Source organism: Scomber scombrus, chromosome 11 (assembly GCF_963691925.1).
Source record: "Scomber scombrus chromosome 11, fScoSco1.1, whole genome shotgun sequence".
NCBI lineage: Eukaryota > Metazoa > Chordata > Actinopteri > Scombriformes > Scombridae > Scomber > Scomber scombrus.
The window spans coordinates 4,214,363-4,238,148 of NC_084980.1; the positions used below are offsets into that span (position 1 = coordinate 4,214,363).

At 36.9% G+C, this 23,786-nt stretch overlaps 1 protein-coding gene and 2 non-coding genes across 3 annotated transcripts; 1 reads left to right on the top strand and 2 right to left on the bottom strand.

Moving 5' to 3' along the window:
* The first annotated feature begins 278 nt into the window (after positions 1 to 278).
* On the top strand, positions 279 to 20,692 carry dars2 (aspartyl-tRNA synthetase 2, mitochondrial). The gene is made up of 17 exons (XM_062428985.1): positions 279 to 613; positions 1,007 to 1,106; positions 1,648 to 1,714; positions 1,876 to 1,977; positions 2,802 to 2,897; positions 2,984 to 3,107; positions 3,350 to 3,396; positions 3,507 to 3,613; positions 3,943 to 4,012; positions 16,438 to 16,617; positions 17,710 to 17,817; positions 17,982 to 18,044; positions 18,534 to 18,686; positions 18,777 to 18,995; positions 19,093 to 19,203; positions 19,406 to 19,481; positions 20,297 to 20,692. Exons 1-17 carry the CDS (start codon positions 439 to 441, stop codon positions 20,485 to 20,487), a joined length of 1,989 nt encoding a protein of 662 aa, XP_062284969.1. The 5' UTR covers positions 279 to 438; the 3' UTR covers positions 20,488 to 20,692.
* Positions 2,474 to 2,545, bottom strand: trnae-uuc (transfer RNA glutamic acid (anticodon UUC)). The gene has a single exon. It is a non-coding gene; the product is annotated as a tRNA-Glu (tRNA).
* On the bottom strand, positions 15,892 to 15,963 carry trnae-uuc (transfer RNA glutamic acid (anticodon UUC)). Its single transcript has one exon. It is a non-coding gene; the product is annotated as a tRNA-Glu (tRNA).
* Positions 20,693 to 23,786: the final 3,094 nt, after the last annotated feature.

Consider the following 23,786-nt stretch of genomic DNA (forward strand, 5'->3'; position numbering starts at 1 on the left):
GATACATTCACACATACAGAAATAGCCTAAATAAATTGTTTATGTACAGTTAGAAAAATGAATCCAAGACATTAATCTAAGTATGTATTTTTCATTATTTATTTATTTAAAGAAGAAGAAAAGAGCCTCCACCTGATCTTTATAATGTCTACATAATTCCACCTGCTCCACCCTCCATGCCAGTAGGGGGCGATGAACGCATGTAAGAGCCGCTCAGGACGACTGATATCGCGGAACCGATAGCAGAAGAAGTGTTATCCAACCCAGCCATACACAGCATGACCATGGATGTATGACCCGGTCCGCAGGGCAGGAACTGGCATGAATAACGATCAAACTCTCTCCTCCAGTCTGGATCTATATCAGAGGAGCAGCCTGACTGGGATACTCTGTGACTGTGACTGCTGTCAATCAGATCCGTGTTAAACTTCATAGAAAATGGCAACAAGAAGCAGGTTAGTGCTGCAGAGAGTCTTCAGAGGACTCAGAGCTCACAATGTTTGCTATCAGAGCTCAGCATCAATCTCAAGTCAAGGACGACTTCTGTTGAAACCTCAGCTGAGACACCTGAGCTGCTCCAACAGACTCTACACGACTGAAGCTCCCACCACAGGTACTGTCATTAATGTGACATGACACTGTACTGTTTGATGTGTGTATTGAAATGACAGTCAGGAGCCCAAGTGAACATAGGAACCTGTTTTTCTTGCTGTAATCATTCCTCCTGTTCATACTGACATTAGAAGATCCCTTCACAATGCTCTTACAATGGAAGTGATGGAGGACAAAATGTCCTCCTTCTGTGTAAAAATGTATTTAAAAGTTGATCTGAAGCTAATATGAACATCTTTTAATAGTCAGTATGAACAGGAGGAATGATTACAGAGAAGTAAACCTCTTTCACTGATAATATGGACTCCTGGTTTAAGATACATTTGAAAAATGGTGAATTTATCCTTTAAGTCATTGAGGTTTCTGAAAGTGTCATACTGTGTTTTATTATCAGGTCCCAGCAGTCTGTCGTTCAGGAGTCACACCTGTGGAGAACTGAGATCAGAGCATGTGGGAGAGGAGGTTACTCTGTGTGGATGGATCCAATACCTCAGGTAGTATTCTGATCCAGCTGTTTATACACTGGGATGGGACTATTACATATGAGACATCAAAATAAATCTTTAAAGTAACATTGAACAGTGATTTGGCTCCAGATGACAGTCAGATGTAACATTTAAAAAAACTGTACCAAACAAATCTGTGATACCAGTAAACCAAAGGGTGTCAAGCTCATTTTAGTTCAAGGCCCACACACAGCCCAAGATGATCTCAAGTGGGCCAGACCAGTAAAACCATTGCATAATAACCTTTAAATAATATATATATATATATATATATATATATATATATATATATATATATATATATATTATAACTTTACTAAAATAAACCATGTATTTACTTTAGAAAAATGTGTGCAATTTCAAAAATATTGTGTTTCAGTTTTCAATACAATGATGTGTGATGAGATGAGGAAGTTTTATTTAATTGTACCTGATTTAGTGGGGCAGAGCTCCAGCACTGCCAGGGTTGAGTATTGAGCTCCCTGTGTTACAAAGTTATATTTTAACATGTCATTTCTCCTTTTAACAGACAAGACCTGTTTGTCATACTGCGAGACTTCAGCGGCCTGACGCAGGTTCTAATTCCTCAGGAAGAAGTACGAATAAAACAATTCAAAGTCTACAAACATACATCTGCTATTATTTGAAATACCATGTAATAGACATTAATACACATAGTCATATTAATACACACATTGTACAGAAATATTGACTCTAGACTGTCTTTTACTCAGCCAAGTTTTTTCTATGTTTTCAGTCTGCGCATCATTTGAAAGCAGTGCTGACTGACCTCACCGTTGAGTCTGTCGTCAAAGTAACCGGAACAGTGAGACGCCGACCGGCAGGACAGGAGAACGAGGTGTGTGTATGTGTGTGTTCTCATGCTGTATTGTATAATGTCTGACAGTCAAAGTCCGGTAACTTTAAACACTGTTTGTTACGGTCCCAGCAGAATAAAGCAAAGCCTTGACTGATGGTCTAACGCTGTTTTTTTATTTCTCTGCACTTCATTAAACTAATGTGAGAGCTGAACAGTTGACTTAGTTTCACAATCTCATATACAGGCTGTAATTTCTTGGGTGGGGGTAGGGGGTAAACACTTCACTGGGGTCATTAGGTGTAAGGTCACACATAACAAAATAGATTCACAAATGGAACTTTACAAATGTACATACATCAGTAATGAACCACACTACAAAGGCTCATTTACATGAAGAGTAAGGCCAGATGTGCTTTCAGTCTTGTGCTGTCTGTATGAATTTGTAAATTAAGCATAATTTAAATCAGATTATCATATGGGAGTATGTGCTTATTTCTTTTTCAGTAATTAGTCAGACAAATGAGATAAATGTTAGTTCCCATACCGGGAGTCGAACCCGGGCCGCCTGGGTGAAAACCAGGAATCCTAACCGCTAGACCATATGGGAATACATAGATGGCATGCAGGGACCATGTTCACGTTACAGGGAAACATTCAGCCTCCATGAAGTAACTTGAATGTAGTCCAGTTGGTCTAATTAGACTGCTGAATATTCCAGTGGATTATTTTACAAGCAACTGTATGAATCAGATAACTGGGGATACATTTCTGTATGTGATTATTTTTACTTCCTCTGACTTCCTCCTAACTTGTGTGATTTGACTGAATATCTCCTCTATCTTCTGTTCCTGCTATGATGTCAGAGGATGCCAACAGGAGAAATAGAAGTCCTTGCTGGGAACGTGGAAGTGTTTAATACGTGTCGGACGCTGCCTTTTGAAATTAAAGACTTTGTCAAAGTAAGTGGTAATTCTGCTAATGATGTTGAGTAATATGCCTTAATATTGTAGATGATTGATTGTGTTTTTGTTTTTTGGTTGTACAGAAATCAGAGTCTTTGCGCATGCAGTATCGCTACCTGGACCTGAGATCCTCTCAGATGCAGAAGAACCTCAGACTGAGGTCTCAGCTGGTGATGAAGATGAGGGAACACCTGTGTAATGTACATGGTATGAAGAGCCAGCTTCATTTTCTCTGCTCACTCAGTCTTATCCAGGACAGAGGCTGACGGCTCCAGGCTGGAAAACACACTTATAGTTACACACATGTAGCCAGTGTTGAGCTTCACCTTAACCTGACCTGCCTGTCACTTCACAGAGAGAACAGATAGAGAACACACTAGTAAAATCCAGCTGTAACAAAACTTGTTTTTTCCTTATTCTCACAATGAGTTTTTTTTCCTGATTTACAGGTTTTGTCGATGTGGAAACTCCAACTTTGTTCAAAAGAACACCAGGGGTAAGGTCCCTTCATCTAATCATCAGAGTCAAAGAAAATCAGCATTACATTTACCACATTTTTGATGACACATAGAAATAATTGATTTAACTTGAACTGCTGTGTTTCAGGGAGCCAAAGAGTTTGTGGTTCCGTCCAGAGAGCCAGGTCGGTTTTACTCCCTGCCCCAGAGTCCACAGCAGTTCAAACAGCTGCTAATGGTGGCTGGTATAGACAGGTGGGTAAACATAGAATAATTAATAAGAGACAGATTTATTTATTATGTCACCCAAATCATTGAAGTTTCCTACGGCACTTTTTTGTGCGCGCGCAGGAATTAAACATTTGGAATCTCAAATTAATATTTTGTATTTTATCATATTTAATGTAGACTCTTACCCTGGTTGAACTGTGCTATAGAATCCTGTTGGGGGGAAAAAAGCCCTTATTTAGTTTAAAAGTGTCCTCATTCTGGCATATCCATCACCTCACATCTGAAATAGATTATAGATGGATACAGTGGTAATCCCAATAAAATGAGCGTGTCCTCTGTCTTCATTTTGTCAGGTATTTCCAGATGGCTCGTTGCTATAGAGACGAAGGCTCCAAACCAGACAGGCAGCCTGAGTTCACCCAGGTAGGACGGGAAATGGAACTTACACTCACAGTATATTAGTGATTCAGTGATTATATATTTTAATGGTATGATTATAGTCTGAGGAAAAATCTATGTTTTTACAATGATTATGCATTGATTTACTTCACAATGCGACACATGAGCATGTTTTGAAGGAGCACAAGACAAACATTTCACCAAGGACTCTGCAAAATCAGGCTGAACTGCAGCAGTAACAGAGGTGGTGTTAGGTAGAAAATGAATAAGAAAAATGAAAATAAATAATCCATGCCAAAATGGACTTCAACTGGACATTGCAATAATGACTTATTTGATTTCTAATATTTAAAATATAGCATTTTTTAATGATCAACTGTCATCCTTTTTTTAATAATATGTTTTAATAATGAATCTAAATGTACACATAGCCTGAGAAAATCTCCTATTATTTGTTAGTTTGTTTTTCAGTTTTAAGTAAAAATTAAAGGGGTAGAAATTGAGAAAATATCTTATTCAGGTGTTATTAATAACTGAAAAGCAATTGGTTACCCCATGTTATAATGCTGAAGCTCTACAGGATGCTAATATTTTGAACCTGTCATATTTAAAACCATACCACCGATACTTGGGTAAAGTTAGAAAGAGATTGGCAGATTCGAACTTCAGCGATCAATAGCTCACAAACGAAACATTGTTAAAAAATAAAAAATGTCTCTTTCCTATCGTGGTAAGGTAGACTATTGACTACAAACTCATTTTCGCCAAAACGAGTCGTCATCCAGGCTGCAGGAAATATATTGCTCTCTATGCGCTGCGGGCGGAGAGGCGAGCGCTTAGGGACCGTCTACAAAGTGCAGTACCAAAGCGAAAAATATTCAATATCTCCACTTTTATTCACTGTAGTCTCAACAAATTCACTCCACACACCAACGGTCACCTGATAATCACACTACAGCAGTTATTTCATAAAAAATCTTTTTGCATATTTTTGGGGAATTTTATTGTGAAAAATCGTCAATAGCGTTAATATTATACAGTGTAGGATGACCAAAATCATGATACACAACAAGTGTCACCTGATAATCATACTACGACAGTCATTTCAGAAAAAAAAATCTTTTTGCATATTTTTGTGGAAATTTTATTGTGAAAAATCGTCAATAGCGTTAATATTATACACTGTATACTCACCAAATTCATGCTACACAACAAGGGTCACCTGATAATCATACTACAACAGTCATTTGAGAAAAAAAATCTTTTTGCATATTTTTGGGGAATTTTATTGTGAAAAATCGTCAATAGCGTTAATATTATACAGTGTAGGATGACCAAAATCATGATACACAACAAGGGTCACCTGATAATCATACTACAACAGTCATTTCAGAAAAAAAAATCTTTTTGCATATTTTTTGGGAAATGTATTGTTAAAAATCGTCAATAGCGTTAATATTATACAGTGTAGGATGACCAAAATCATGATACACAACAAGGGTCACCTGATAATCACACTACAACAGTCATTTCAGAAAAAAAATCTTTTTGCATATTTTTGGGGAATTTTATTGTGAAAAATCGTCAATAGCGTTAATATTATACAGTGTAGGATGACCAAAATCATGATACACAACAAGTGTCACCTGATAATCATACTACAACAGTCATTTGAGAAAAAAAAATCTTTTTGCATATTTTTGTGGAAATTTTATTGTGAAAAATCGTCAATAGCGTTAATATTATACACTGTATACTCACCAAATTCATGCTACACAACAAGGGTCACCTGATAATCATACTACAACAGTCATTTCAGAAAAAAAATCTTTTTGCATATTTTTGGGGAATTTTATTGTGAAAAATCGTCAATAGCGTTAATATTATACAGTGTAGGATGACCAAAATCATGATACACAACAAGGGTCACCTGATAATCACACTACAACAGTCATTTCAGAAAAAAAATCTTTTTGCATATTTTTGGGGAATTTTATTGTGAAAAATCGTCAATAGCGTTAATATTATACAGTGTAGGATGACCAAAATCATGATACACAACAAGGGTCACCTGATAATCATACTACAACAGTCATTTGAGAAAAAAAATCTTTTTGCATATTTTTGGGGAATTTTATTGTGAAAAAAGGTCAATAGCGTTAATATTATACAGTGTAGGATGACCAAAATCATGATACACAACAAGGGTCACCTGATAATCATACTACAACAGTTATTTCAGTAAAAAAAAAGAATTGCATCTTTTTTGGGGAATTTTATTTTGAAATATCGTCAATAGCGTTAATATTATACACTGTATACTCACCAAAATCATGCTATACAACAAGGGTCACCTGATAATCATACTACAACAGTCATTTCAGGAAAACATTTTTCTGCATATTTTTGGGGAATTTTATTGTGAAAAATCGTCAATAGCGTTAATATTATACAGTGTAGGATGACCAAAATCATGATACACAACAAGGGTCACCTGATAATCATACTACAACAGTCATTTGAGAAAAAAAATCTTTTTGCATATTTTTGGGGAATTTTATTGTGAAAAAAGGTCAATAGCGTTAATATTATACAGTGTAGGATGACCAAAATCATGATACACAACAAGGGTCACCTGATAATCATACTACAACAGTTATTTCAGTAAAAAAAAAGAATTGCATCTTTTTTGGGGAATTTTATTTTGAAATATCGTCAATAGCGTTAATATTATACACTGTATACTCACCAAAATCATGCTATACAACAAGGGTCACCTGATAATCATACTACAACAGTCATTTCAGGAAAACATTTTTCTGCATATTTTTGGGGAATTTTATTGTGAAAACTCGTCAATAGCGTTAATATTATACAGTGTAGGATGACCAAAATCATGCTACACAACAAGGGTCACCTGATAATCATACTACAACAGTCATTTCAGAAAAAAAAATCTTTTTGCATATTTTTGGGGAATTTTATTGTGAAAAATCGTCAATAGCGTTAATATTATACACTGTATACTCACCAAATTCATGCTACACAACAAGGGTCACCTGATAATCATACAACAACAGTCATTTCAGGAAAACATTTTTCTGCATATTTTTGGGGAAATGTATTGTTAAATATCGTCAATAGCGTTAATATTATACACTGTATACTCACCAAAATCATGATACACAACAAGGGTCACCTGATAATCATACTACAACAGTCATTTCACAAAAAAAATCTTTTTGCATATTTTTGGGGAATTTTATTGTTAAAAATCGTCAATAGCGTTAATATTATACAGTGTAGGATGACCAAAATCATGATACACAACAAGGGTCACCTGATAATCATACTACAACAGTTATTTCAGTAAAAAAAAGAATTGCATTTTTTTGGGGAATTTTATTTTTCAAATATCGTCAATAGCGTTAATATTATACACTGTATACTCACCAAAATCATGCTATACAACAAGGGTCACCTGATAATCATACTACAACAGTCATTTCAGAAAAAAATCTTTTTGCATATTTTTGTGGGAATTTTATTGTGAAAAATCGTCAATAGCGTTAATATTATACACTGTATACTCACCAAAATCATGCTACACAACAAGGGTCACCTGATTATCATACTACAACAGTTATTTCAGAAAAAAAATCTTTTTGCATATTTTATGGGAATTTTATTGTGAAAAAAGGTCAATAGCGTTAATATTATACAGTGTAGGATGACCAAAATCATGATACACAACAAGGGTCACCTGATAATCATACTACAACAGTCATTTGAGAAAAAACATCTTTTTGCATATTTTTGGGGAATTCTATTGTGAAAAATCGTCAATAGCGTTAATATTATACACCGTATACTCACCAAAATCATGCTATACAACAAGGGTCACCTGATAATCATACTACAACAGTTATTTCAGGAAAAAAAACATCTTTTTGCATATTTTTGGGGAATTTTATTGTTAAAAATCGTCAATAGCGTTAATATTATACACTGTATACTCACCAAAATCAAGCTATACAACAAGGGTCACCTGATAATCATACAACAACAGTCATTTGAGAAAAAAATCTTTTTGCATATTTTTGGGGAAATGTATTGTTAAAAATCGCCAATAGCGTTAATATTATACACCGTATACTCACCAAAATCATGCTATACAACAAGGGTCACCTGATAATCATACTACAACAGTCATTTCACAAAAAAAATCTTTTTGCATATTTTTGGGGAATTTTATTGTTAAAAATCGTCAATAGCGTTAATATTATACAGTGTAGGATGACCAAAATCATGATACACAACAAGGGTCACCTGATAATCATACTACAACAGTTATTTCAGTAAAAAAAAAGAATTGCATCTTTTTTGGGGAATTTTATTTTGAAATATCGTCAATAGCGTTAATATTATACACTGTATACTCACCAAAATCAAGCTATACAACAAGGGTCACCTGATAATCATACTACAACAGTCATTTCAGAAAAAAAATCTTTTTGCATATTTTTGTGGGAATTTTATTGTGAAAAATCGTCAATAGCGTTAATATTATACACTGTATACTCACCAAAATCATGCTACACAACAAGGGTCACCTGATTATCATACTACAACAGTTATTTCAGAAAAATTAGTTTTTGCATATTTTTGGGGAATTTTATTGTTAAAAATCGTCAATAGCGTTAATATTATACAGTCTAGGATGACCAAAATCATGTTACACAACAAGGGTCACCTGATAATCATACTACAACAGTCATTTGAGAAAAAAAAACTTTTTGCATATTTTTGGGGAAATGTATTGTTAAAAATCGTCAATAGCGTTAATATTATACACCGTATACTCACCAAAATCATGCTATACAACAAGGGTCACCTGATAATCATACTACAACAGTCATTTCACAAAAAAAATATTTTTGCATATTTTTGGGGAATTTTATTGTTAAAAATCGTCAATAGCGTTAATATTATACAGTGTAGGATGACCAAAATCATGATACACAACAAGGGTCACCTGATAATCATACTACAACAGTCATTTGAGAAAAAACATCTTTTTGCATATTTTTGGGGAATTTTATTGTGAAAAATCGTCAATAGCGTTAATATTTTACACTGTATACTCACCAAAATCATGCTATACAACAAGGGTCACCTGATAATCATACTACAACAGTTATTTCAGGAAAAAAAACATCTTTTTGCATATTTTTGGGGAATTTTATTGTTAAAAATCGTCAATAGCTTTAATATTATACAGTGTAGGATGACCAAAATCATGATACACAACAAGGGTCACCTGATAATCATACTACAACAGTCATTTCACAAAAAAAATCTTTTTGCATATTTTTGGGGAATTTTATTGTTAAAAATCGTCAATAGCGTTAATATTATACAGTGTAGGATGACCAAAATCATGATACACAACAAGGGTCAACTGATTATCATACTACAAAAGTTATTTCAGGAAAAAAATCTTTTTGCATATTTTTGGGGAATTTTATTGTGAAAAATCGTCAATAGCGTTAATATTTTACGCTGTATACTCACCAAAATCATGCTATACAACAAGGGTCACCTGATAATCATACTACAACAGTTATTTCAGGGGGGAAAAAAATTGTATATTTTTGGGGAATTTTATTGCGAAAAATCGTCAATAGCGTTAATATTATACAGTGTAGGATGACCAAAATCAAGCTACACAACAAGGGTCACCTGATAATCATACTACAACAGTCATTTCAGAAAAAAAATCTTTTTGCATATTTTTGGGGAATTTTATTGTGAAAAATCGTCAATAGCGTTAATACTATACACTGTATACTCACCAAAATCATGCTATATAACAAGGGTCACCTGATAATCATACTACAACAGTTATTTCAGGGGGAGAAAAAATTGTATATTTTTGGGGAATTTTACTGCGAAAAATCATCAATAGCGTTAATATTATACAGTGTAGGATGACCAAAATCATGATACACAACAAGGGTCACCTGATAATCATACTACAACAGTCATTTCAGAAAAAAAATCTTTTTGCATATTTTTGGGGAAATTTTATTGTTAGAAATCGTCAATAGCGTTAATATTATACACTGTATACTCACCAAAATCATGCTACACAACAAGGGTCACCTGATAATCATACTACAACAGTTATTTCAGGAAAAAAAAAATTGCATATTTTTGGGGAATTTTATTTTCAAATATCGTCAATACCGTTAATATTATACACTGTATACTCACCAAAATCATGCTATACAACAAGGGTCACCTGATAATCATACTACAACAGTCATTTCACAAAAAAAATCTTTTTGCATATTTTTGGGGAATTTTATTGTGAAATATCGTCAATAGCGTTAATATTATACAGTGTATACTCACCAAAATCATGCTATACAACAAGGGTCACCTGATAATCATACTACAACAGTCATTTCAGAAAAAAAATCTTTTTGCATATTTTTGGGGAATTTTATTGTGAAAAATCATCAATAGCGTTAATATTATACAGTCTAGGATGACCAAAATCATGCTACACAACAAGGGTCATCTGATAATCATACTACCACAGTCATTTCAGAAAAATTTGTTTTTGCATATTTGTGGGGAATTTTATTGTGAAAAATCGTCAATAGCGTTAATATTATACACTGTATACTCACCAAAATCATGATATACAACAAGGGTCACCTGATAATCATACTACAACAGTCATTTAAGGAAAACATTTTTTTGCATATTTTTGGGGAATTTTATTGTGAAAAATTGTCAATAGCGTTAATATTATACACTTTATACTCACCAAAATCATGCTATACAACAAGGGTCACCTGATAATCATACTACAACAGTTATTTCAGGGGGGAACATTTTTTTTTATATGTTTGGGGAATTTTATTGTGAAAAATCGTCAATAGCGTTAATATTATACAGTCTAGGATGACCAAAATCATGCTACACAACAAGGGTCACCTGATAATCATACTACAACAGTCATTTCAGAAAAAATAGTTTTTGCATATTTTTGGGGAATTTTATTGTGAAAAATCGTCAATAGCGTTAATATTATACAGTGTAGGATGACCAAAATCATGATACACAACAAGGGTCACCTGATAATCATACTACAACAGTCATTTCAGAAAAAAATCTTTTTGCATATTTTTGTGGGAATTTTATTGTGAAAATTCGTCAATAGCGTTAATAGTATACACTGTATACTCACCAAAATCATGCTAAACAACAAGGGTCACCTGATAATCATACTACAACAGTTATTTCAGGAAAAAGAAAATTGCATATTTTTGGGGCTTTTTATGTTAATATCGTCAATAGTGTTAATATTATACAGTGTAGGATGACCAAAATCATGATACACAACAAGGGTCACCTGATAATCATACTACAACAGTTATTTCAGTAAAAAAAAAGAATTGCATCTTTTTTGGGGAATTTTATTTTGAAATATTGTCAATAGCGTTAATATTATACACTGTATACTCACCAAAATCAAGCTATACAACAAGGGTCACCTGATAATCATACTACAACAGTCATTTGAGAAAAAAAATCTTTTTGCATATTTTTTGGGGCCGGGACCAGCCCCACAGCCAAGACCACCTCAATTAGGTTCTGCTGCTTCCAGTGATCTACAGGTCCTTTTGGAGGCCAGCCAACGTGTGTGCTCGCTCGCAAGGGCAGTGCCGCAGAGATGTGGCTTGTCTCCAGCAGCACTTAGAATACCTAGGCCTGCACCTCAACAGGAAGAAGAGCAGGCTCCAGCCCTCAGTCCACAGAGTTCCTAGGCATGTGTTTGGATGCCAAGGCAGGGGCAGGCTTTACTTGACTCCTGTGAGATAGGCCGCACTCAGGGCTTTCTTGTCCCAGTTCCGGCTTGGGGCCAGGGTGACCTGGAGGCTATGTTTCCGCCTCTTGGGGTTAATGGCAGCCACAGTGCATGTCATACCCCTGGCTCTTCTGAACATGCGCCCAGTGCAGCGCTGCCTCCTGGGCCTTGGATTTTGCCCACAGAGGAATCTGCAGGCCAGCGTATAGGTGATGCGCAGACTGTGTGTGGCTCTCCGTTGGTGGCGGCGGCCGACCAACTTGGCACGTGGGACGGTACCGGGGCTTGTGTTGCGTCGCCAGGTGGTGTCATCAGATGCATCCCTGGTAGGCTTCAGGCTATCCATCCGGCTCTTCTGCACTTCCTGCTAGAGCTACAGGACCGCCATGTGCTGGTGAGAACAGACAGTACAGTAGCGGCGGCATATATCAACAGGCAAGGGGGCCTAGGTTCCCCTCGCCTGTGCAGATTGGCTCGGGCAATATGGGAGTTGGCTCATCCCCAGTTCAAGTCCCTGAGGGCCACATACGTGCCGGGTCGGGAGAACCTTGCTGTAGATCGGATCTCCAGGGGGGGACCTCTCCCCGGAGAGTGGCAGCTGCACCCAGAGGTTGTGAGCGGAATATGGGATCGCTACGGCACAGCCGTGGCAGATCTTTTTGCATCCAGGGAGAACACTCATTGTCCCCTCTTTTTCTCCATGGGGAGGGACAATCCTCCCTTAGGGACGGATGCGATGGCACATCAGTAGCCACTGGGCCTCCTGTATGCCTTCCCTCCCTTCCTCCTCCTGCACCAACTCCTACAGAGAGTCCAGCCTCATCCTGGTGGCCCCCAATTGGCCCCAGATGATTTGGTTTGCCGAGATTTCGCCCCTTCTTCAGGGACAACCGTGGGAGCTACCCATTCGCCGGGACCTCCTGTCCCAGGCCGAGGGAACTCTTTTTCATCCTTTTCCCCAGGGCCTCAGGCTTTGGGCCTGGCCCCTGAGAGGGCCGAATTTCTAGCCTTGGGATTCCCCCAGTCTGTAGTGGGTACTTTGCAGGGGGCCCGGGCTCCCTCGACCAGGGTTGCTTATTCCTTTCGTTGGGGGGTGTTTCAATCATGGTGTGCCTCACGACACGTGGATCCCCTCTCCTGTATGGCCCCTGGTATCCTTCAGTTCCTTCAGGAGCTGTTAGAGGCAGGCAAGTCTCCCTCAACGTTGAGGGGGACAGTGGCAGCCATAAAGGCGGCCCATGTTGGGCCTCGTAAACTGGCACAGGGTTGTTGTGACCTTATTGCTCAGTTCTTTAGGGGGGCTTGTAGGTTTGCTCCCTCTCCCAGGAGGCCGGGTGTCCCCCCCATGGGATTTGGAGATGGTTTTGTCAGCCTTGCAGCATGGGCCGTTCGAGCCTCTGGAAACGGTTGAGCTGAAATGGCTTTCGCTCAAGACTACATTCTTGTTGGCTATTGTGTCGACAAAAAGGGTGGGTGAGCTACATGCCCTGTCCGTGCATGAAGAGTGCTGCCGCTTCTTGCCTGGTAATGTTGTAGTGCTGCTGCGCCCTAATCCTGCATTCCATCCTAAGGTCTGGTCTGAGTCCCACGCCAACCAATCTCTTGAGCTGCGCCCTTTCCGCCCTCCTCAGGATGGGGTATACAGTGTATAATATTAACGCTATTGACGATTTTTCACAATAAAATTCCCCGAAAATATGCAAAAACAAATTTTTCTGAAATAACTGTTGTAGTACGATTATCAGGTGACCCTTGTTGTGTATCATGATTTTGGTCATCCTACATTGTATAATATTAACACTATTGACGATATTAAAATAAAATTCCCCAAAAATATGCAATTTTTTTCCCCCTGAAATAACTGTTGTAGTATGATTATCAGGTGACCCTTGTTGTGTAGCATGATTTTGGTGAGTATACAGTGTATAATATTAACGCTATTGATGATTTTTCACAATAAAATTCCCACAAAAATATGCAAAAAGATCTTTTTTCTGAAATGACTGTTGTAGTATGATTATCAGGTGACCCTTGTTGTGTGTCATGATTTTGGTCATCTTACACTGTATAATATTAACGCTATTGACGATTTTTCGCAATAAAATTCCCCAAAAATATACAATTTTTTCCCCCCCTGAAATAACTGTTGTAGTATGATTATCAGGTGACCCTTGTTGTATAGCATGATTTTTGGTGAGTATACAGTGTATAATATTAATGCTATTGACGATTTTTCACAATAAAATTCCCCAAAAATATGCAAAAAGATTTTTTTTTCTGAAATGACTGTTGTAGTATGATTATCAGGTGACCCTTGTTGAGTATCATGATTTTGGTCATCCTACACTGTATAATATTAACGCTATTGATGATTTTTCACAATAAAATTCCCCACAAATAAACAAAAACACCTTTTAGTGAAATCACTGTTGTAGTATGATTATCACGTGACCCTTGTTGTGTAGCATGATTTTGGTGAGTATACAGTGTATAATATTGAAGATTTTTGAATATAAAAAATCCCCAAAATTATATCAAAACTAATTTTCCCAAAATAAATGTTGTAGTATGATTATTAGGTGACCCTTGTTGTGTAGCATGATTTTGGTCATCTTACACTGTATAATATTAACGCTATTGACGATTTTTCTCAATAAAATTCCCCAAAAATATGCAAAAAGATTTTTTTTCTGAAATAACTGTTGTAGTATGATTATCAGGTTACCCTTGTTGTGTGGAGTGAATATAGTGAAGACTACTGTGTATAATATTGATGCTATTGAAGGGAAATCAATGGAACGGCAGCAACAGTGATGATATTGAAGTATTATACACAAGCACATTTTGTAACAATAACTGTTGTAGTGTGATTATCAGGTGACAGTTGGTATGTGGAGTGAATTTGGTGAGACTACAGTGAATAAAAGTGGAGATATTTAATATTTTTCGTTTTGGTATTGCACTTTGTAGACGGTCCCTAAGCGCTTTCCTCTCCGCCCGCAGCGTATAGAGAGCAATATATTTCCTGCAGCCTAGATTACGGCTCGTTTTGGCGAAAATGAGTTTGTAGTCAATAGTCTACCTTACCACGATAGGAAAGAGACATTTTTTATTATTTAACAATGTTTCGTTTGTGAGCTATTGATCGCTGAAGTTCGAATCTGCCAATCTCTTTCTAACTTTACCCAAGTACCACCGATGGGAGAATGTAATGATCACACTGAAGCATTTGATGAGACATTAACTTAGGTGCTTTAATGTATAAACAGTGTAATGCTCCTTTTCCTGCTTAGTTTACGTTGTATTCAAAGACAAAATCATAACTCCCCACTACTGTAAGTTACACTTTTATATTTATTTCCCTACCAACTTAATGTGTTATTAAGTAGCTTCCTCTGTCTTCACTTTAGCATGTATAGCTAAATGTTGATATTGAAGGGTTAGCATTAAGTTGGACTTGTTGGATCCTTTAGCAGCCCCTTTTCTTCACCACGTTTCACCAATTGGGAGACCCGTCTTCTTAAACACTTTGTCCGTTCTTTATGTGTCCAAATAGTCCCAAACTGACAGTTTAAAGCGCTTTGGTGGCTATAATACCACTTAAATGCTGACTTCCTCGGTCATTACCAAAACATCTCTATTAAGCCTCAAACATAAATAAGAGGAGTCCTTAGCTTGTTGCAGCGCGACGTTTTAAGCTAATGCGTTTATATAAGGACATTTTCTTTTAACACAGTTGTCTAGTTTTATTTTTTTTCCTCACTGTAAAACTGTTATTTACTGATAAATAACATAACGTACCATACTGTAACTTTGAGAACAGAAATAGTCGGTGTAGCTGAGCATTCACATATTTATAGCGCGGTATAGTCGGTTAAGCTCTGCGTCACTACAATATATATTTATGTCATCACTGGACGGAGAATTTCAGCTTTTTGATAGTTAGTTAGAGATTTCTGATATATTTCTGTCTGTGTTATTTGAGTCTATTTTTCTGACTTTGAAATTAAGTAAATGTTAGTTCCCATACCGGGAGTCGAACCCGGGCCGCCTGGGTGAAAACCAGGAATCCTAACCGCTAGACCATATGGGACTTTGTTAGTAAGTAGAAGTGTAAACTGTCCGTCTTCTAGACAACCACAATCATTCCCATATTTATTGATTTAATTCAAATGATAGAACGTTTAATCAGTTTCAAATGACTCAGAGGACAAAGTCAGCCTCAAGTCTGGTCTGACTCTTGAGACCATGTTTATGACATTGTGAGCTCATCTTCATCACTTTTACATACTGACTTCCTGCTTAGTTATTATATCAATGTATTTATTGATTTGATCAGTTTCATCTATATTTTCTCCAGCATTACAAAACACTGGGTGCTGGGGTGATTGCTACAGGAAGTCTAGTTTCAGATTTTTAGATTTTTAGATTTAATGTGTCTCATGGGTTCAGTCAGCCCATTTGGACGTGGTCCTGGTGTTGACTCAGATTTAACTAAGGAGCCCTGATCTGTATAAACAGAGTGTTTTTGTAAAAAACTGAACTTTGTCCTCATTGTCTCTCCCAGGTCGACATAGAAATGTCTTTTGTGGACCAGGCAGGGATCATGTCCCTGGTGGAGGGTTTGTTGCAGTACTCCTGGCCTGCAAAGAAAGGTCCCGTTACGGTTCCTTTCCAAACCATGACGTACGAGGAGGCCATGAGGGACTACGGTGTGGACAAACCTGATACCAGATTCGGTATGAAGGTGGGTGATTGTGAGGGCTTTTTGTGTCTTGATGTGTCCTAGATGACAATTTTTAGTGCTGCCTGATGATCAGAAGAACTGAGCGATGCCTGTGATTATTATTCATTTTTATTCAATATTATTTGCAATTTATAAAAGCCCAAGTTGCCATATTCAGATAATTTGTTTTATCCTTTAAACATTAGATAGCCAAAGATAATGTAAGACTTAAAAAAAAAGAAAGCTGGAACCTGTGAATTTTTCTTTTACAAAATATTTAACAATTAAGTGATCATCAAAATTGTTGACCCATTTTCTGTTGACGGTCTAGTCAATTAATCATCTAAAAAATTATAATTAAAAAATAAATTATTACTGTAATTACTATTCACTGTATCTTAAACATTGTGTTTCGGGCACTTGACATGAACCTTTTTCTTCACATTTGGATATTTATATATATTTTTTTAATTGTGTCAAACTGTTTTATTCTCACAAAACCAGCTTCAATCTTTTAACCTTAGTTTTTCAAGATGAGATGACTTAAGACTTAAGTTGGGAAAATATCCACTCAATTGTTTGAAACCTGCAGCCAACTGCTTTAATGCTTTGATAATGACAAGATTTTGCCACTAAATCCACAACAATAAACCAGCTGTTTTAGATATTACTATTATTTTTCATATTATAGCACTGCGACTGCCTGTTTCACACCCCAAGTATATTTACAAGCAGAGTTTAGTAGGTAATCTTGCAGAAATGTAACATTATTTCTAAAACAGCCACTGAATGAGATCCCAGTGAGTGGTTGTCTCAGCAAAGCAGAGCAGCTGTCAATCATATATTATACATTCTGTTTAAAATGACACCTGTCCTGAATGTGCCTGTTGATCCTCCTCCAGACCACCATGAATGTGGGCTGTGTGAACCCAAACAAACTGCTGTGTTTTGGCTGTTGACTAAAAACTCAACAATCCTTGCTGTTAACGGTCACAAATGCTTCTCTGGCTGATATGTCTGTTGAAAAAGATGTGAACATGTCTGTTTTTGGCTTTCTTCTGTCTCTCCATCTGGATCCGTCTTTCCTCTTTGTCTGTCTGTCTGTCTGTCCAGCTGATGGACCTCAGTGAGGTTTTCCTGTCCACTGAAATTGAATTCCTCAGATCAGCCATCAGCCAACCAGAAGGCTCCGTTCAGGCCATCTGTGTCCCCAGTGGAACGGTAAGAATGAAACCTGTGTCTTTTGGCAGAAAATGCTTTAGAACATATGTAAAGTACATGCTAAGAGACACTGAAAACAGAACAAGTGAACAGTGTTTGAAAACTAACATATTTGTTGAAATCTGTGTCTCAAATAACATTCTCTGCCTTGTGTTTGAATACAGAAACTTTTCAGTGGGAAAGATTTGGAAGAACTGAAACAAACAGCCAAGACTCAGTTTGGCCAGGTGGGTTTTTCTCAACTGTGCACTTAAGATCAGACTACATACATAACCACTCATTTAAAAGATGGTAGAATACTTGCTATCCTACGTTTGTACATTTTAAACAGAAAACACACATTTTATATTGTGATATTTAAATGTTTCTTTACTGGAAGTGCCAGCTGTGACCTCATTTACATTTTTGGAGGGAAATGAGGAGGTATCATAGAGGGTACTCCTCATTTTAATTAAATGAATCAGCTGTTTCTCATTCATGACAGGAGGAATACAGAAACAGGGCAACTAACAAAGGTTCAGATCAAAACGATGGCAGTTAGGGCTCTCCATTAGAAAACAAGTTAGGACACAATGTAACACAGCCTAAACAAAAATAGAACTTTCAAAGCTTCACAAAGGTTTACTGCATGAGTGAAATATCCAGGTGAAATATACATTTTCACTGCCAGTATTTTCTTATTTGTATCTTTTTTGTGTGTGTGTGTTTTTCCAAAGGAGGTCAGTGTGGTGCAGGTCAAAGCAGACGGGACGTTGAAGTCTCCCCTGAAAAAGCTGCTGTCTGTCTCAGCCACAGATGACCTGCTGAAGAAGACTGAAGCCAAACCAGGAGACCTGTTGCTGATAGCAGCCGGCTCCCTCCACACTGTGGTAAGACTCATGAAACTAGTTTGTTTCTGTTGAAATGTTGTACAATAAAGTGACTCTGACATGTATCTTTATACTCTGCTCCTCTCTTAGCGCCCCCTGCTGGGTCACCTTCGCTTGCAGTGCGCAGAGCTCTTGGAGTGTCGTGGCGTTTCGGTCCGCGACCCGTCAGCCTTCCACTTCCTGTGGGTTGTGGACTTCCCTCTCTTCTTGCCAAAAGAAGATGAGCCAGAGCAGCTGGAGTCAGCACATCATCCGTTTACTGCTCCTGTGCAAGAAGACACGCAGCTACTCTACACAGAGCCACACAAGGTACTATCATTTATTTAGTATTCATTTTTAGATATTTGGAGATAACACCTCATGTGGGATTTATCAAACCTTATGTGATGTATTCTGTCATTGTCAGGTTCGTGGTCAACACTATGACCTGGTGCTGAACGGCTGTGAGATTGGAGGAGGATCCATCCGCATCCACAAGGCCTCAGAGCAACTTCACATCCTGAAGAATATCCTCAAGGTCAGTGATGTGTTGATGAAGAATCTAGCTTCTCTCAATGTGGGTGACAGCATTTTATATTCATGATATATAAATATAATTATTTCATCCTCTTAGCTAAGAAGGAGTATGATAAATGTGTCGGTGGTTGTATGTTTTGTATATCTTTGTTTAGCCTCACTTTAGAATATAAGTCACTGGTTTTGACATTTTTCTGCTCCAGGAGGATCCCAGTCTTCTGTCTCACCTGCTGGAGGCTCTGGACTCAGGAGCGCCACCACATGGAGGCATTGCTCTGGGTAATCTGCATGCTCTACTTACTACTCAGCTAATTTAGCACAGTAAAAAAAACAACACAAAAGTAAACTTTTACACAACTCATTTGGTTATTGAATTAGATATTTGATTAGATGACAGTTATCATAAATACAAAGTCAATTTTAAACTTTATTATGATATTTAATTATCAATATATTGAAATAAAAACAAACCACAGGGAATAATTAGAACATACAGAAAATTATATATGAAATATTCAATACTACTACTAAAAATCATACATGTGTTATAAGAACTGAATACCGGGCTGAAAATGGTGCCTATTCAGTACTATAAGAATTTCTTGCCTGGTGCTTATGCCATAAAATGTTCTAGCTTCTGGGTTTAATTCTGTGTTATGCAGCCCACTGAATATGTGCAGTAGTGTTTCCCCCGTTGGCCCCGCCCATGAGTTCCTGCTTGGCCCACAGGCTTTACATGGGGATGATGTCATGGATTTTAACATACAAATATAAAACCTCCATGCATCAAAAACTCATACTAGAAAGAATCGTAATTGACCTTGTTTGCAGTTAGAGGTGTCCTGTCAACAGTTTAACAGACGTCTCTTTTACAATGGTGGTCTATGGGGAAAATGCTTTTTGGACCACAGGGCATTTTTCACTGCAATATCACAAGTGACCACTGGGAAACTTTTGCTGCAAGGCTGAGCAGTGGCGCTCTTATCAGCTCTTATAATCCATCAATACTAAGCGTGCACACACAAAGAGACTAAAAATATATATGAAAATTGTTATATATATTTATTAAGTTGTCCTGTGACGTTCTTTTCTAGGTTTGGACCGGCTTGTCTCCATCCTGGTCGGGGCTCCTAGCATCCGTGACGTCATAGCCTTCCCCAAGTCCTTCCGGGGTCACGATGTCATGAGCCGAGCCCCCGACTTTGTATCTGAGGAGGAGCTGAAGTCTTACCACATCTCCGTCAAATGGCCAACAGAAGAAGGAGGAGAAGGAGAGGGCAAGTGAAGAGAAGGAAGAGATGAAGAGACGTCAAAGGATGGGATTATCTTTGTAGCTCACGCCACAGACAGAGATGAGCAGACAGGTGGTGTAGAGGCTGAAGTGTATGAGGATCTCTGCCAGCTGGCCGGCAGAGATGAGGTGGAGGAGGAAGAGACAAAATGAGTAGGAGGTGATGTTGTGGCTGCTTCTCAGTACTGTTCATTTGAAACTGAGGAGAAAAGGGTGCATGGAAACAGCCACAGTATGGAAACCTGAGAAAACTGACTGTGTCACATGATGGTCCAAGTGTTGTTTCAGAGCTCGACAACAATAAAACTCTTGAGAAATACCGAAAACCAGATTTGTTATGTTTTTAAAGAGTGGTTCAACATATTTACTTATTTACCTCTAATAAGTCTAGCCATGCATTTACAGACTGATGACAAATTCACACAATAGTGAGGTGTGGTTTGTCCACCAGGAGATTCCAGTGCAGCTACATCATCATCAAACCATTCAGTGAATCATAGTGTGCTGCGTGGAAGCATCTGCATTTCTTATACTTCTCCACTCATTTCTTCAGGGGCCTCCACACCAACACAATGGCAGTAAATGCATTTTTTGGTTGAGTATGTGGGTAGAAATTGTTCCCATTAAAAGTGCTCATTTAACAAATGTATACACAGTTTATATTTTTACACAATGCTTTAAGATGTTTTAATGTCTGTAGAGTTAATCATACAAGTTTGCTGGGGGAAAAGTTGAATTAATATTAACTTAGATACGGTGAATTCAATATGTCGTTAAACTGACTCAGCATTTAAAATGTGTGTTGAATGTAACTGATTGAAAAGGCAATGTCCAAAAATACACAAACAACTATTTTCACCTGTGAAACCTCACTAGATACATCTGCCTCACAGCATTACATGGTTATGTGACCAGGATCAGTAGAGTTACTTATTGGACAATAAATACTATCATAATATTCCTTGTAGTAACAGGACTCCTTGTTAAACAATGAAGAGCTTTTAATATCATAATGCAAAATACTGTAATTAGAAGTAAATAGGCTGAATTGAGAGTTCTTATTGCAGCATGAAACAAGCTGACATGGTGCTACTGTTTTAGGTACAGTATATAATTAAAGGAAATGACCTCACCTTTAGATAGCAACAATATTTTATAGGACACATCACCTGTTAAATTACATTGATAATAGCGCTCCTCCTTGTTTTAATGCTCTACTTTGTCCTTTGTCCTTTTTATGTCCTCACAATGGCTAAAATGAGCTTATCCACATTAGAATCACAACCCCTCCTTGATCATACACAGTCAGTCCATGCAATCACAAGAAAGATATTAGTTTAATTAGTTCAATAAGACATTTTGTGGGCGATGTTTGTTTGATTGTAAATAACACTATGAGAGTCAGAAACATACAAATGAATTACTGTGGAATGGCTTTCAGTAGTTTAAGCCTTGATTAGTCATACTTTATTTTTACTACTAGTAGTGAGTTATCAACTCTGTACCCCAGCTATGATTATACTGTTATTTTATACTTATTGTATTACAGACATACAATAGAGGTATCATGCAACTTGTTTGTTTAGTTGAGCAATGAAGGGTGTTTCCTGAAGCTTAAGTTACCATTAGTGATATAAAAGTGATGTTTCTGCTGATGTAAATGAGCAGTCAGTATTCACTTTAGTACAAGTCAGTCTGGTTCATCAATATTTTTTGCAGTAAGGCAGCCAAAATAGAACAAAACACATGAATAATATAGTATTTTACATAAAAAAATGAGTAACCTATACACTAATTCGGGACGGAATGAAGGAAAAAAGGCCGTAAACACTGCAACAACTAACAGAAAAGATAAGATGAAGTGCCAGGTTGTGCAAGATTCATCATGTTCCCAAACTGCACAGAGAATTGAAATCACATCAGACAGTGATGTAATAAGTTTATTCATTTATCTTGTTTACTTTCCAGTAATTTCATAAAGAGGAGAATCTGCACTTGGAGGAATCCTGTGGGGAATTCATAATTTTAATGCATTCTCTTTCAATGGTAGATAATGTTGCTGCTTTGATGTGACCAGTATGGATATTCATGGCCTTTAAACAGTGGGAAGCACAAGAAAATGTTGATCCCAAACAGTATTTCACCACATGATGTATTTAGTAATTCACATTTCATCAAATAAAGTCTTTGTTAAGAAAGCTTTGCAACCAGCTTGTGATGATTTTGGGGCAGTTGTACAGTTGGAAAGACTTTATGGTAAGATTTTTAACATCTTTACTGGAAAAAAGCAATTGACCTGTGTTGAAATGAGCTGGATGGTGGACCAAATCTCAGCAATTATTTTCTTTCTCGTTTTTCTTTGATTCCTTATTATGTCATGTGGGAAAAGTGTTAATCTAAAGTCCTAAATGCAAAGCTCCCTTTTTAATGCATTTATGCTACATATACAGTACTTTTAAAGGCCCCCTCCACTCATACATTTTCTTTGTTATTTTTACCTCTCTTGGATGTTTGAGCTTCACTGTGCGCAGTTTGACACTAGAAATGCTGTTTTCACATTCATCTGTGTTGACCTTTAATCTCAGTTTAAGATGAGGATCTTTAAACATGATTTGTGACATCACAATTTATTTGAAAGCCAATCCTGGTCCAATTTCTACAAATGTGATGTGGAAACTTGAATCCTCCAGTGCACAAACACTCAAAAATGGACTTTACAGTAATATAGGAGACATCCTGTGTCCAGCAGACTCTCGATGCTTCAATGAAGGAAAAGGGGATAGGCTAGATGTAATATGAAGAACTTTTAATAAGGTAATTGAAAACATAAGACACAAGCTTTTTTATTTTTTTTCAAAACAGAGTATTTCTTGAACAATGTCTGGAGGGGATCTTTAAACTATATGGCAAGAACAGAAACATAACAACATAAAAAGCAACATTTAAAAAAAAAAAAAAAAAAAAAAAAAAAAAAAAATATATATATATATATGTGTGTGTGTATATGTATATGTGTATGTATAAAATGTTCCCTGTCTATTTCAAGGAATCTTTTATAGTGTCCTTGGTCTTATTTGAATTTTCAGGGAGGTTTTTCTCTATGAAAAGTAATGGATGAATTATTTTTTTTAATTTATTTTTTATTTTTTTATTATTGAAACAATGAAATACACTTTCAGGCAAACACAGCATCATGCATACAGTCTATACAGTTCAGAAATCATAAGATAAGATTAGATAAGATAAATTCCTTTATTAGTCCCACAATGGGGAAATCTGCATTATTACAGCAG